This window comes from Macaca fascicularis, chromosome 9 (assembly GCF_037993035.2).
Source record: "Macaca fascicularis isolate 582-1 chromosome 9, T2T-MFA8v1.1".
NCBI lineage: Eukaryota > Metazoa > Chordata > Mammalia > Primates > Cercopithecidae > Macaca > Macaca fascicularis.
In genome coordinates this window covers 75,885,473-75,900,705 of record NC_088383.1, presented here as the reverse complement: position 1 = coordinate 75,900,705, position 15,233 = coordinate 75,885,473, and the positions used below count along the sequence as shown (strand labels likewise).

The window sequence follows — 15,233 nt, the reverse complement described above, 5'->3', positions numbered from 1 at the left end:
GTGACCACTAGGACCACTGATCTGAGGCGCCAGATCCCCCTGAAGCTGAAGGGGCTTTCAGACCATCCCACTCTTCACTATCATTTTACAGTGGCTGTGGACACTGAGGCCCAGAGAGGGGAAGGAAGTGGCCCAAGGCCACTTGTGTGTGGCCAGCAGGAGGAAGGCCCCACGCTGGCGAGGTTCTTTCTGGCAGAGTTGAGAGAGATTTCAAGGTGAGAGCTACAGTGTGACAAGCCTGAGGTTGCCCCCCGCAGATATTTTGGAGGTGGGCTCGATTTTCAAAGGACATTGCCCTCCTCCCACCCCTAGCTGCCTGTTCTACCCCTGCGGCCCGCAGCTGTGAACATTTGTGTCGTCTCTGGGCCACCCTTGCAGGGCAGCAGCTGCAGCCTGTCATTGCCTCTGGAGCCCATGAGAGGTGATGGTGGCTGGAATTGGAGCCGGGGGCAGGCAGGGGAGGAGAGGCGGAGGTGTCAGGCCGAGCCCAGCCCTGTGGGGACGGGCCCTGATGCCCGGCCTTGGCCTGAAGCTGTGGCCAGCTGTTGCCTTCTGCAGACCCTTCTGTGTCCTGCCCATCCTCTCCCCTGGGAGAGCTGCCCTGAGCCCTTGTTCTCCAGGCTGTTCCCACATGTCTTTCTGGCCCAGGCTGCTGGGAGGGGTCTGGGAAAGTTTGATGAGGGCTGTTGGGGCCTGCCAGGGCCAGTGAGGTGGACAGAAGGTTCCGCTCTGCTGTTGGCCAGTGAGGGGCCACTGTGGAGCTCCTTCCCCTCTCTGATCTGCCTGTTTTTCTGTTTGGAAACATAGAGGCTCATTCCCTCCACCCTTGCCAAAAAGAGAGAGAAGGGGAGGGAGAAATTAGGGTGTGGAGCACCATGGAGATGGGGCTCTTATAAACACAAGGTGTGTATGTTAACGAAGCCATCACGAGGCTCCTGGGAGTTTTCAAGGGTGACAGGCGTGGGTGGGGGTGGAGGGATCTTTCCAGACTGGAGAGGGACGGGTGCCTGTTTGAGAAGGTTCTGGGAGGGCCGATGAGTCTGGAGTTGTTCTCTCCGAGAGTCCCTGAATGGGAGGTGGCTCTAGGGTAGGAGTCTGAGTGCATGGTGCAGAAGAGGCCTGGCGTCCCCACCTGGGGACTAGAGCTCTGGTTCAGGACCTGGGGAAGAAAGGACAGTGAGCTCAGCCTTCAGACTGACCTGACCCCAGCTTCATGCTGGCCCCATGACCCTACCTTCCACTTCTTGAGGTGATGCTGCTGCTTATGGGAGGCCCCGGGGGAGTGTGGATGGTTGGGAGCAGACAGTCCCTATTGATGTGGAGCAGCTTGTGCCTGATGGGGGCAGCTGGGGAGGTTGCTGTGCTCTAGGGATGCTTATTGTCCTTGTGTTTCTGCAGAGTCAAGGGGTGGCGGGCTGGCAGGGCAGCTTGCCCTGATCCCCAATCCTGGACCATGAGTACTATGTAGGGCCAGTGGCCACTGAGCTCCCAGAAAGTTCCCTGAGCCTCTGTCCCGCCTCTCTGTCGCCCTCTGTCCCTGTGGAATTCCCAGCCCCCTCCCTCCTCTGCAGCTCTGGCTCTTGGACTCCTGAGCCACTACTCCCCCATCCCTTGACCAGCCCTTAAAAGATGTCCTAGCCATCTTTCCTAGCCATTCCTTTATTCTTTAAATAGGTTTTAACCATATTACCCAATGTTTGGAGGAGAAAAATTAGAAAATACAGATAAGCAAAAAGGAGAAAATAAAAATCGTCCATAATCTCATCACTTGCAGATAACTCATGCTAGCATCCTGGTGTCTGTCCCTCGGACTCATCCTGACGCCCTTTCATGAGTTAAGGTGGGGCTGTGCCCGCACTTGCTATGCAACCTGCTGTGTCCTAGATGTCTTTCCGTGTCAGCCAATATGATTTTTTTAATGGCTGTTTAACATTCTACCCTATAGATGTCTAATTATTTATTCAGCAAATCCTCTGCTGCGGGCTGCAGGTTGTTTCCAGTGTTGTGTGATTATAAACAACACCCCAGTCAACAAAACATCCTGGTACCCACTTTGTGCACACATCCTGAAGTATTTCCTTAGGAAGGAGACTTGCAGGAGGATTGCCGAATCCCCGAGGGTCCCCGGCGTTCTTCAAGTGGGGTGGGAGCTGTGCCTGTTGAGGATATTGATGTTGATTCAGATTTTTTTTATTTTTGTTTTTATTTTTTTTGAGATAGGGTCTCACTCTGTCACTTAGGCTGGAGTGAAGTGGCTGGATCTCTGTTCACTGAAACCTTTACTTCCAGGGTTCAAGTGATTCTCGTGCCTCAGCCTCCTGAGTAGCTGGGATTATAGGTGTGTCCCACCATGCCTGGCTAATTTTGTATTTTTTTTTTAAATTAGGGATGGGGTTTCACCATGTTGGCCAGCCTTGTCTCAAACTCCTGGCCTCAAGTGATCTGCCTGCCTCGGCCTCCCAAAGTGCTGGGATTATAGGCATGAGCCATCACTCCCGGCCACCAATTCAGATATTGATGTTGATGTTGAGTTTGGGGCCTGGTATTTTCTTTGAACACTTGATCTGCTGAGAGCTCACCTAATCTGGACTTCCCTGGCCTTATTTTATGACATTCGTGGCTGTATGTCCTTCTGTATCCATTCCCATCCAAAGCCTTCAAATCCAATTCTGACTTCCCTCTTTGCATCTATCTGCCCCTGGTTCTCCTCTCTTGGTGACATTTCCTGCTTCTCCTAGCCTGGAAGGTCTGGCCTTTGTCTATACCACCTGAAACAGTCACTTTGAACTCTAGGCTCTGGCCTGCTGTGGATGATTCACCTCTTTCTGTCTCATTTTCACCAGAGGAGTGCAAACTAAAGGGGTTGGGGACTGCATCTTTATGTGTCTCTACGTCCATGACTCCCCCAAAGCATCGGTAAAGGGCCGGGCATGGAGCAGGCACTCTGTGAGCATGTGATCTTCTGGGCCCCAGGGTGTAGGTGGCAAGCCTCCCTCTGTCTCCAGCTGCAGAGTGAACTGCCTCCTTCTGTATGATGGAGGGCAAGAGGTGGCTCAGGTCTCCTGCTGTGGCTTTTCCCGTCCCCTCCTTCACTGCATACCCTCTTATTCCACAGGTCTGGGGTCCTGAGGCTGCCAGCAGACTATGGGTACAACGGCCAGCACAGCCCAGCAGACTGTCTCGGCAGGCACCCCCTTTGAGGGCCTCCAGGGCAGTGGCACGATGGACGGTCGGCACTCCCTCAGTGTCCACTCCTTCCAGACCACTAGCTTGCATAACAGCAAGGCCAAGTCCATCATCCCCAACAAGGTGGCCCCTGTCGTGATCACGTGAGTGGCAGGGGGAGTGTGCCCATGTCCCTGGGAGACATGGTGGGCAGGGGGACTTACCTGGGAGTACAGTGGCATACAGCACTTAACATGTGCAGGCTGGATTCAGGTTCACAGATGATGACACTGAGGCCCAGGGAGATGAAGCAGTTCATCGGGAGTCACACTGCATGCACCTGGCAGAACTGGGTCTCTGTTATGGGTCTCTGAGCCCATGCTACTCACCACATCCACAGTGTGAGGGAATGCGGAGGAGGAGGCGTGGCTGGGGAACCCCCCCCTTTGAAAATAATTTTTGGCTTAACATTTTCAAAAGAAGTTTATGTAATTGATGGATGAAATTGAGATTTCTTTTTCACCGACAATAATCACAGCTCAAAACTGAGGCTAACACCAGGCTGTTGAAGGGCCTTGGGCTGAAGGAGCTGGAAGCTGCTAGTCGGCTATCCTAATGATGCCCATCAGGGCTTGTTCTGGCAGCGTGTTCTGGTGTTCTGAGATCTGGACATACTGCGTGCGTCCAGAGGAAGAAGGTCATGAGGTGGGCCCTGAAACCCTGTCTGCCCTGTGGGGCTTGGAGGAAGGGGTGGGTGCTGGACAGCTGTGCTGGGGAGGACAGGAAGATGAAGGGGACATTGGATCCATCTCCTGGTACGTTGGGAAGCCTCGTACTTTCCACACCTCTGCCCACTGTGCTTCCCTCCTCTGGGTCTTCCAGGAAGCAGGAAGCAGGAGATGACTAGCTAGGAATTAAATGTGTTACGCACATCAAAGTTTGGCAGAGACTTAGCAGATGGGACCTTCTGTGTAAGGAAACCTGAGGGTGGGAATGATAAACCCTGCCTGCCAGCTCTGGGGCCTGCCAGGAAAACTGTCATCATAATCAATTCTTGGCCTTCTGATAAGGAGAGGAAAAGGAATGTCATATAAAAGAGACTTGATATGTAGTCTCTGTACTGACAGATGACAAAAGTGGTTTGGGGCCTGAAGGTAGCATGGAGACTCGTGCCCCAGGCCTGGCTCTGCCCTTGCAAAGTCCCTTTCCCTCTCTGGGCTTCAGTTTCCTTATTAACATAAGCAGAGGTGACATTCAGAATATTTAACCAAGTGGTGTGTCTCAGAACAGTTGCTGACCAGCCGTAAAAATCCTGTACACGGCGCTGTGCTTAGGGCCTGGAGCCAGCCATGAATGCAGCCCTTTTTGGGGGTGTAGAATGTTTGAAGTGGAAGGGACCTCTAGAGATCATCCAGTAGAGGGGTCAGCAAACTACATCCTGCAGGCCCCGTGTGGCCCGTTTTTTTCAAATGAAGTTTTATTGGAATGTTGACACTTCCTTTCACTTACACAATATTTGTGGATGCTTAGGACCTCAATGGCAGAATTGAGTAGTTGCAACAGGCACTGTATGGCCCACAAATCTTCAAGTATTTACTGTGTGGCCCTTTCCAGAAAAGGAATGGCAACCCCTGATCTAATGCATTTTAGCTCAGATGTGAAAACTGGGTTTCAGGGAGGTAGAGAGACTTGCTCCCCATGGGTCACGTGGTACAAGGAGGCAGAGCTGGAGTGGGAACCCAGGCCTCTTCTAGTGCTCCTCTGCCCCACCCATTCCACCTCCTGCCTTTCCAAAAGGCACTTCTTTTGTCAAGAGGACCTAACATCAGATCATGAACTCTGGGAGGCCCTGTCATATTCATTGTTATCATCAGCAAGGGAGCTGTTGTGTCTTGAGGGCACAGTAAATCTTGCTTGAGTGGTTGGGACTTTTGCCTGGTTTAGCATCTGCAGAAATCTTGATTTTTATCTGTGGGTTTTGTTTGAAATAGCCCTGTGTGGAGGTAGAACTACAATTATATTAATAAAAGCTTTCTGTGCCCCCAGGCACTGGGCTAAGCACTTACAATCATTAGCACATTTAATTCTCAGGACAGTCTTGGGAGTAGGAATTCCTGGAAACTGAGCTCCTTGTCCAAAGCTATAGAGTTACCAAGTGGTGGGTGGAGTTGGGCTTCACGCCCCAATCCTGCATTCTAAACCACCTCGCTGTGTGTGGAGTTAGCAGTGTAGGGATTGTCCCTCTGACACAATCTGATGGAGGGACCATCCAGTTATGTTGTCTTCTTCCGGGTACAGGCTAGGCCGCTGTCAAAGTAACCCAGATAGGATGCCTTCCTCAGGACAGAAGCTCATCTGTTACATGCAAGTCCAGGAGGATGTCCAGGCTGGGATGGCTGCTCCGTGATCATCCAGGCCCCTTCTCCCTCATTGCTCCAACATCCTCAACATGTGGCTTTCTCTTATGATCTAAGATGTTCTGCCTCTGCCATCACTTCTGGATTTTAGCCAGGAAGAAGGGGAGAAGACAAAATAGAAGGCACCTCTTCTTTTTGGGAATGGCTTGGAATTTGTACACTTTTCGTCACATCTCATTGGCCAGAACTCAATCATGTGACCACAATGAGTTGCAAGGGAGGCTGGGAAATGTAGTCTTCAGCTGGGTGGCTCAGTCCCCAGTCACAGCCCTGGGGCTCTCTTGTTGAGGAAGAAGGGAAGAGTGGATGTTGAGGGACAGTAGGCAGTCTCTGCCACAAATCGTAGCCACAGAGGTTTCCCTGCCGTGGGCTCTGTGAGGGTGGAGCTGGCCTTGACCATGGAGGTTCCTTGACTTAGTTTCCATTCTGCCCCCCACAGGTACAACTGCAAGGAGGAGTTCCAGATCCATGATGAGCTGCTCAAGGCTCATTACACGCTGGGCCGGCTCTCGGACGCCACCCCTGAGCACTACCTGGTGCAGGTGAGCTCAGGCGTTACCATGCCAGCCCACCCGCCACCTCCCACCCCTATCTCTCATGAGTTCCCTCCCTCACCTCCCTCTGGCTCTCCCCCATTTTCCCCATCTCTCTGCCCATCTTCAGAACTGGCAGGGCCCTAGGATGGAGCTAACACTGTGGTCCTCTGGTTGATTCCTGGTTTCCCAGCTCAGCCTTCCTACAAAAGCCCCTTTCAGGGGACCTCCTACCCTAGAGCCAGCTTTGCCCCTGGAGAGCATCTCCCTGCTCTTTCCTCCAGGCCTGGCTCAGACGTCACCTCCCACATGAAGGAAGCCCTCTCTGATGTCCCCTCTGGAGGAGTTGTCTTTCCTTTTCCTGCACTTTATGACACCCTTCCCCAGATCACAGAGAGTTTTATATTGTGTCTATGTTTTCCATGAACTGCAGGCAACTTGAGGGCAGGATCATGTTCTTCTTGCCCCTATTTCCCCCCTCCCTGTCCCCTGGAGCCCAGAACAGAGCTCCATCTGCAGAAAATACCCCTGAGCCATCTGAGTGACCTTCCTGTGGCTCTCCCCTGCCAGGGTCGCTACTTTCTGGTGCGAGATGTCACTGAGAAGATGGACATGCTGGGCACCGTGGGAAGCTGTGGGGCCCCCAACTTCCGGCAGGTGCAGGGTGGACTCGCTGTGTTCGGCATGGGACAGCCCAGCCTCTCAGGGTTCAGGCGAGTCCTCCAGAAACTCCAGAAGGACGGACATAGGGTAAGCATGTCACTTCCCAGGCAGAAGCCAGGCCCCACCTCAGAGGGGCAGCTTTAGAGGCGCTGGAGGGGCCTGCTGCATGCTGGGGAGGTAGGGTGGTGGCCTGGACCAGGCCCTGCCTGCCAGGACGGTCACTGCGGTTGGTCTGGTTGGGAAATTCTGGTAGATATTGATTGCATGTCCTGAGTGGATGGCGGGGCACAAGGTCAGAAGCCTTCATAGACCCTACTTGGGAGTTTCGGGGGAAGTAGGGGGCATGACCGGGTGACAGGAGGAGCCAGCTCATAATTTGACAGCTTGCTGAATGGTGATCACCGCTAACACTTACGTCCTGACGTTAGTCCTGTGATGGAGTGGCAGTTTGTCTCCCATTTTGCAGAGGAGGAAACAGGCCCAGAGAGGCTCAGTGACTTGCTCCAGGTCACACAGCTCATGAGTGGTACCCCAAGACTCAAACCCGGGCAGCTGAACTCCCAAGTGCCTGCTTTCAAGGACTGTTCTTACCTGCCGGATGTCAAGGCAGGGTTTTGCGTGTCCCTAGGACACAGGCTGAGGCTCTGCTGCGATTGTAGGTTTCTTGGGTGCAGCTGCATCTGAATTGACCCTGGGGTTAAGGTGGAAAGGCTTTGAGTGAGACAGAATGGGTTGGGGGTGTGGGCTGTGCACAGGTCCCATCTTCCTATCTTGATAAGTTCCTCAAGGGGACCGTCTGCCCACACATTTCCCTCTGCCTGTATGGTGCTCAGTGAATGAATGATTGCATGGTCATGGGGCATTCTTTTCTTCAGCTGATATTCATCAAGCACCTGATTTATCCAGGACATCATGCTAGGAATTATGGGTACATGTAAATGACCAGGACATGATTTTGCTTACGAGGAACTTGTGGTCCATCAAGGGGGAAAAGATGCACTCATTGATAATACAAAGCAGGAATTAATGCCAGGAGATTCAGATGAAGGACTCTTGGCCCTGACAGGAGGGAGGGGTCACTGCTGACCGGGAGGGTCATGATGAGGTGGCATTTGGACTGAGCTTTGCTTCTTGGGTAGAATTCAGGTTGCAGGGATGGCGTGGGGTGCAGGGCCCTTAAAGAGGAAGGAACAGCCTGGGCAGAGGCCCTGTGGTGGGCCAGTGGTGTGGGTGTCTGTGCGGTTGTCTGTGCGGGATCATGGTGATGGCTTCCTTCCCCGTGGGGCTCCTGGCAGGAGTGTGTCATCTTCTGTTTGCGGGAGGAACCTGTGCTGTTCCTGCGTGCAGATGAGGACTTCGTGTCCTACACACCTCGAGACAAGCAGAACCTTCATGAGAACCTCCAGGGCCTTGGACCTGGGGTCCGGGTAGAGAGCCTGGAGCTGGCCATCCGCAAAGAGGTGAGGACCAGTGCGGTGTGTGGGAGACCCCAGCCCACAGCCCAGCTTTGCAGATGCTCTTTCTGGGGCCAGGCCACCTGCTCTTACTGGCCCATGTTCCCCCACTGTTGTGCCCTGCTTGGGTGAGTGGCTGGCTGCAAGGCTGGCTTACAGGCAGCCAGAGGAAGGACTTCCTATTCTAGCTCTCTGCCTCTGCCCCTTTCCCACCCTGCTTTTCTCCTTGATGCTCAACGTCTTTATTTAGAAAGGGTTCTGGTGGGCCGGGTGCATTGGCTCATGCCTGTAATTCCAGCACTTTGGGAGGCCAAGAAGGGCAGATCACCCGAGGTCAGGAGTTCAAGACCAGCCTGACCAACATGGTGAAACCCCATCTCTACTAAAAATACAAAAAATTAGCTGGGCGTGGTGGCACATGCCTGTAATCCCAACTACTCGGGAGGCTGAGGCAGGAGAATTGCTTGAACCCGGTAGGTGGAGGTTGCAGTGAGCTCTGAGATCACACTACTACACTCCAACCTGGGCTGTAGAGTGAAACTATCTGAAAAAAAAAAGGGGGTGGGGGTTCTGGGCGAGTGAAAAGAGCACTAGACCAGAAGGACCAAGGCTGCAGTTCAACTCTTTGAGAGCCCCGAGGCTCTGAGTCAATTCCCTCGGTGGGTCTGTGGGCCTGTTTCAAGATCCTCTGTCCTCCTGGTTTTCCATAATTGTGGAGGCTTCTGAGACAGCTGACACACTGCAAAGGTGTGTAAATAGAGTGTGGGGTCCCGGTGCCCCCAGAAATTTCATGGCAGGAACCAAGGCTGTGCCAGCACCCAGCTCTCTCCCTCTCCCATCCCCTCCAGGCCTCCTGTGTCCCCTCAGCTCCAGCTCTCAGCTGACCACACCTCCCCCATCCTGGCACTGGTGGCTTTGTGAATTCCTGCACCCACTGGGCAGAGCCCTCCTGCCTGGCCACTGTGGGCACCCCGATTCCTTCAGAACTCCCAGGAAGGGCATAGAGAGCACCTCTGGCCATGCAGTTCCCTCGGGGCGGGGGGCGCGAGCAGAAGCTTGCCTGTGGCCTCTGCATGGCCTGGTCACTCCAGAGCTCTCAGCCAGGACACTCGGAGGGACCTGAAGTTCAGGCATGGCCCTCTGACCCCCACACCTCCCTCTAGATCCACGACTTTGCCCAGCTGAGTGAGAACACATACCATGTGTACCACAACATCGAGGACCTGCAGGGGGAGCCCCACGCTGTGGCCATCCGTGGTGAGGACGACGTGCATGTGACAGAGGAGGTGTACAAGCGACCCCTCTTCCTGCAGCCCACCTACAGGTACCACGGGGCCGCCCTCAGCCCTGGCCCCACGTGCCGGCCATGGGTGCTGCAGGTCCTGCTCCCCAGCTGCAGCCTCAGTTTCACCATCTGCAGGTTGGGCCGAGTGCCCCCCACCCATGTCTCCCACAGTGGGGCCCGTTTCCAAACAGTGCCTGGGAATAGGGAGTGAGGGGGATTCCCAGAGTGGGTGCCTGCCCCATAGGCCGCTCTCCCTCACCTGGCAGGTACCACCGCCTGCCTCTGCCCGAGCAAGGGAGTCCCCTGGAGGCCCAGTTGGACGCCTTTGTCAGTGTTCTCCGGGTAAGTGGGGCGGGCACGGGGGAGGAGTCTTGAGAGTTGTCCCCACAGAGGTGCCCTCGTTCTGTGGTGTGTGTGTGAGCACATCAGGGTGGACGTATGGTGGTGTCTGTCTCCGTGTATATGTCTGTGTGTGTCAGCGCCTTGGTGTGTGTCTCTGGGGAGTGTGTGTACATGTCTAAGTGTCTGTATCTGTGTGTTCCTGTCTGTGTATGTCTGTGTGTGTGTACCTGTGTATAGGTGTGTGCTTGTGCAGTCTCTTATGACAGAGCCCATCACTGACCACTGGCCTAGCTGCTGGCCGTGGCTGGGCTGCCAACTTGCTGTGTGGCCCCAGACTAATCGCCTCACCGCTCTAGATCTCAGTTCCTCATTTCTTTAGCGGAGCTAACAACTCTTGCCCTATAGACTCTTCAACTGACATTTCCTGAGTCCTGGCAGAGTTTCTGTCCAGCCCCCTTCAGGACGTTATCTTATTCCACTGGCATCTTGCAGGAGGTGTTAATACTGGCCTGATGCCCTCGGAGTTGCTCTCACTTCCAGTTCTTTGAGCTCCTCCAAGGCCTGGGGAAGGAGCAGGCGGAGCTGATGAGGCTGTGGCTTTGGCAGATGAGGCCGGGACACCTACTGGAGCCCACTTTGTTGCAGACGGTGGGGCAGGGTGGGCTGATGGCATGCTTTCCGCTGCTCAGGCCTCAGCCCAGGACTTCCTGGCCTCACTGGGGCCTGATCCTCATGGTCTTTCTCAGGAGACCCCCAGCCTGCTGCAGCTCTGTGATGCCCACGGGCCTCCCCCAGCCCTCGTCTTCAGCTGCCAGATGGGCGTGGGCAGGACCAACCTGGGCATGGTGCTGGGCACCCTCATCCTGCTTCGCCGCAGTGGGATCACCTCCCAGCCAGAGTGAGTGGCCCAGGGCCCAGCGTCCTGAAGGGCTGTGGGGCCGAGGAGGGGACAGGCTGCCCCACAATGTGGGGACATGTCTAGGAGCCCAGAGCCAGAGATGGACATTTGGCATCTGGGGTTCATTTCCTGGTTTGCCGTAAGACTTGCTGGGAGAGCTGGAGAAAGTCACCTGACCTTTCTGGGCCTCAGTTTCCCTAGTTGGGGAACTGTCCCCTGCTTCCCACAACGTGATTCAGAAGGAACTTGTAGTCTGGTGTCCCCCAGCGGCCATATGAGCGGAGACAGCAGGCAGGTGGCTGTGTGAGACCTTTGGAAGAGCCCTGCTAATGTACTGACCCCTGCCTCGACAGGGCTGCCCCCACACAGGCCAAGCCCCTGCCCATGGAGCAGTTCCAGCTGATCCAGAGCTTTCTCCGCATGGTGTCCCAGGGAAGGAGGATGGTGGAGGAGGTGAGCTAGGGATGGCAAGGGGCTGGGGCAGAGGTGGTGGAGGGGACGGTCACTCCTCTCACTGGTCGGGGCTCTCTTCCTCCCTGATACCCTCCCCCACCTCTCTGCCAATCTTTTTCTTTCCCTCTCTTTTCTCTTTTCTCCTGCCATTCTGCCTTGACCCTGCTCCCCACCGCCCCCCCACCTCCCTCTTCCTTGCCCTGGTCCCTGGCACCAGGTGGACAGAGCCATCACTGCCTGTGCCGAGTTGCATGACCTGAAAGAAGTGGTCTTGGAAAACCAGAAGAAGTTAGAAGGTATCCGACTGGAGAGCCCAGCCCAGGTGAGGCATGGAAGGGTGTGCGAGCACCCTGCTTCCCTGTGAGCCCCGCGGCCTGATTTCATCAGGCATGTTGACTGGCTTCTTTCAGACTGACTTTTTCTGGCTGCTGCATCTCCCATGAGAAGAGCAGTTTTCAGAGGAAGGGGAGATAGGGCGGCTGGGCCCGCAGGAAGGACAAGGAAGAGGGGAAGTTTACTTTCCCTGACCAGGTCCCTTCAGCTGCAGAATAAACAGGACGGAGGAAGGGGCTGCTGGCCAGGGCTGCAGGGGCCCCTGGACTCAGATACTCCCCAGGCCACTCATGGCCTCCCACTAGTAAAACTCCTGGTGTTTCTTTGGGAAGACTGGGGTTTGGTCCAGCTGGCTGCTTCTGAAAGACTTATGGCTCTAGGATGTCTCAGCAGACCCTGTACCCATGCCCTAGCGAAAGGAGGTGGGCTTGATAGTCTTTGTATCATACAGCGCATGGAAAGAATCTAAAAGCCACAGAGGTGGCTGCTGCTGCTGCTTTCTTGTTTCTTCTTCTCTTCCTCCTCCTCCTTCTTCCTTCTCTTCCTCCTCCTCCCCTCCTCCTCCTCCCCCTTCTCCCCCTTCTCTTCCTTCTTCCTTCTCCCCCCTCTTCCTTCTCCCTCCTCCTTCCTCCTCCTCTTCCTCCTTCCTCCTCCTCTTCCTCCTTCCTCCTCCTCTTCCTCCTTCCTCCTCCTCTTCCTTCCTCCTTCCTTCTCTTCCTTCCTCCTTCCTTCTCCTTCTTCCTCTTTCTCCTTCTCCCTCTTTCTCCTCTTCCTCCTCCTCCTCCTTCTCCTCTTCCCTCCCTCTTCCTTGCCTTTTCTTCCTCCTCCTCCTTACCCTTACTTCTCCTTTTTTTCTCCCCCTCCTCCTTCTTCTCTTCTCCCTCCTCCCTCTCTCCTCCCTCCCTTCTTCTCCTCCTCCTTCTTCTCCTTTCTTCTTTTTTTCTCCTCCTCCTTCAATAGGGTCTGCTTTCTCCTTCAATAGGGTCTCACTCTGTCGCCCAGGCTGGAGCACAGTGGTGCAGTCATAGCTCACTGCAACCTCAAACTCCTAGGCTCAAGGGATTCCTCTACCTCAACCTTCTGAGTACCTGGTACTACAGGTGCATGTCACCACACCTTACTTTTTTAGAGATGGGGTCTTGCTATGTTGCCCAGGCTGGTCTTCAACTCCTGGCCTCAAGCAATCCTCCCGCCTTGGCCTCCCAAAACACTGGATCTTTTTCTTTTTAAAAATATTTTTTAAAGGCCAAGGACAGTGGCTCACACCTGTAATCCCAGCACTTTGGGAGGCTGAGGCAGATGGATCACTTGAAGTCAGGAGTTCGAGACCAGACTGGCCAACATGGTGAAATACTGTCTCCACAAAAAATACAGAAATTAGCTGGGTGTGGTGGCACCCATAGTACCAACTACCAGGGAGCTGGTGTTTGCCCAGTAGTACCAGCTATCACGGAGGCTGAGGCAGGAGGATCCCGTGAGCCCAGGAGATCGAGGTGCAGTGGGCTATGATCGCGCCGCTGCACTCTAGGCTGAGCAACAGAGCAAGACCCTGTCTCAAAAAACAAAACAAAACAAAACAAAAAAACCCAAACCAAAAAAAAATCCCATACAGTACTTAGAGCCTGCCAGAGTCCCTGGAATGTCACCCCTGCTGTGATTTACTAAACAGTCCCCCTCTTCTTGGACAATTGAGTTGCTCCAGTTCCCCATCAGTGTAAATACTTCTTTGTTGAGCAGCTTCATGAAAATGAAGGCTGTTGTGTATTTAGGATTCTTTCTCCCCTTAGTCTAGATTAGGCATCAGCAAACTATGGCTCTTAGACCAAATCCAGCCTGCCGCCTGTCTTTGTAAATGTGTTACTGGAACACAGTCTTGCTGTTCTCTTCTGTACTGGCCCACGACTGCTCTTATGCTAGGATGGCAGAGTTCAGTAGCTGCATCAGGGACCCTGAAGCCTGAAAGTCTAGAGTATTTACCGTCTGGCCCTTTGTGGAAAAAGTTTGCCGACCCCTGGTGGAGATTCCCAAAGATGGGATTAAATTTCACCAAAGGGCGTGGCCCTTCTTAGGGCCTTTCTGAATCTCACTTGCCTTCCAAAGGGTATTTATTGACCCAGCAGGAGAACCTGGAGATCCGAGGGCCCTTGGGGTTCTCTCAGACAACCCACCATGCGGAGGAAGCTGGGCCGGAGTCAGGAGACGGGGAATCTAGCTCTGTTTGCTGTCAGCTGTGTGACTTTCAGGAAGTCACCTCATTTCTCTGAATCTCCGGTTCCCTCTGTAAATTAGGAGTAATTAGGATGGCTCCCCGGAGCACTGCTGTGAGGGTCTTTGTATTTCTTGTGGAGAGACCCCAGTTCTTCTTTTTTTTTTTTTCATTTGTTTTTTTGAGACAGGGTCTCGCTTTGTCATCTGGGCTGGAGTGCAACGGTGAGATCATAGCTCACTGGTGACTCAACCTCCCAGGTTCAAACGATTCTCCCACCTCAGCCTCATGAGTGCCTGGGACTACAGGCATGTGCCACCATGCCTGGCTGATTTTTGTATTTTTTATAGAGATGGGGTTTTGCCATGTTGCCCAGTTTGTTTTGAACTCCTGGGCTGAAGCGATCTGGCTGCCTCAGCCTCCCAAAGTGCTGGGACTACAGGCGTGAGCCCCTCCAGGTTCCAGTTCTTAAGGGAGGGCCTCTGGCTCGGGGAAGGGTGTTCACACACTTGTCTTCCTCAACACAGAGGGTGCACAACCCTGACCTGTTGGGGGTCGCTGGAGCTAAGTGAGGGAGCCCTTGCTTGTCTCGGGGCTGGGAGCCCGCTTGGGGAGACCAACCCTGCACCCAGAACCACAGTGCCTGGTGTGGTCACCCACATATCTCCCTGGACCGCAGATAACCACAGCAACTAGGATAGGGTGAGACACTTAGAAGAACTTCCAGCCTGGCAGAACTGTGTCATGAAGGGAGGGGAAGACTGTCTTCTGGAGAGTTCCAAGGCTTAACTCCTGCCCTTGCAGGGATGGGGACAGGGACAAGATGGGGACAGGCCCTTCCTTAACACCCTGTCCTCCCTCTCAGGGAAGCGGCAGCCGACACAGCATCTGGCAGAGGGCGCTGCGGAGCCTGGAGCGGTACTTCTACCTGATCCTGTTTAACTACTATCTTCATGAGCAGGTGGGGCCCGGGAGGAGCAGACCCATGTCCCCTCCTCCTGGGCCTCTTCCAGCCTCCCCACTGCAGTGACTGACTTGCTGTGGAGGGAGATTCCCCAACAAGGAACCGGGGAGGGAAGGGAAACCAGGAGAGACCCAGATTCAGGAGTAGTCCCTGAGCAGCTGGGCACAGGGAGACCCCACCTCTCTCCCCTGGGCCCTCGTTTCTGTCCTTAGCCAGGACACCAGATGTGCAGGTCTTCTCTCAGCCACTCCCTTGTCCCTGCCCCGGGCCATGTTGGCTATCTCCTGGGGCTTCCCCTGCCATGGTGTGGGCAGGGAGATTTCAGGATGGCCCTGTGCCCCTGAATTCCTTGTCTCTCTGCCTCGGGCTGCAGTACCCGCTGGCCTTTGCCCTCAGTTTCAGCCGCTGGCTGTGTGCCCACCCTGAGCTGTACCGCCTGCCCGTGACGCTGAGCTCAGCAGGCCCTGTGGCTCCGAGGGACCTCATTGCTGAGGGCTCCCTGGTGAGTGTGACTGGCAGT

At 54.5% G+C, this 15,233-nt stretch overlaps 1 protein-coding gene across 31 annotated transcripts in view; it reads left to right on the top strand.

Annotated features, from left to right (window-relative positions):
- Nucleotides 1-15,233, top strand: part of PALD1 (phosphatase domain containing paladin 1) — a 142,023-nt gene that overhangs the window by 63,964 nt on the left and 62,826 nt on the right. For 25 of the 31 annotated variants that reach the window (XM_074001903.1, XM_074001901.1, XM_065520952.2 and 22 more), the window contains 11 exons: nt 3,116-3,329; nt 6,022-6,124; nt 6,686-6,865; nt 8,074-8,238; nt 9,396-9,556; nt 9,784-9,859; nt 10,606-10,757; nt 11,111-11,210; nt 11,428-11,532; nt 14,615-14,710; nt 15,087-15,215. In XM_074001903.1, the coding sequence (XP_073858004.1) occupies nt 3,145-3,329; nt 6,022-6,124; nt 6,686-6,865; nt 8,074-8,238; nt 9,396-9,556; nt 9,784-9,859; nt 10,606-10,757; nt 11,111-11,210; nt 11,428-11,532; nt 14,615-14,710; nt 15,087-15,215 (1,452 nt within the window). In that variant the 5' untranslated portion in view covers nt 3,116-3,144. The remainder of the gene's footprint in view (nt 1-3,115; nt 3,330-6,021; nt 6,125-6,685; nt 6,866-8,073; nt 8,239-9,395; nt 9,557-9,783; nt 9,860-10,605; nt 10,758-11,110; nt 11,211-11,427; nt 11,533-14,614; nt 14,711-15,086; nt 15,216-15,233) is intronic. The other 6 variants (XR_012417842.1, XR_012417840.1, XR_012417839.1 and 3 more) reach the window with 1 other exon arrangement.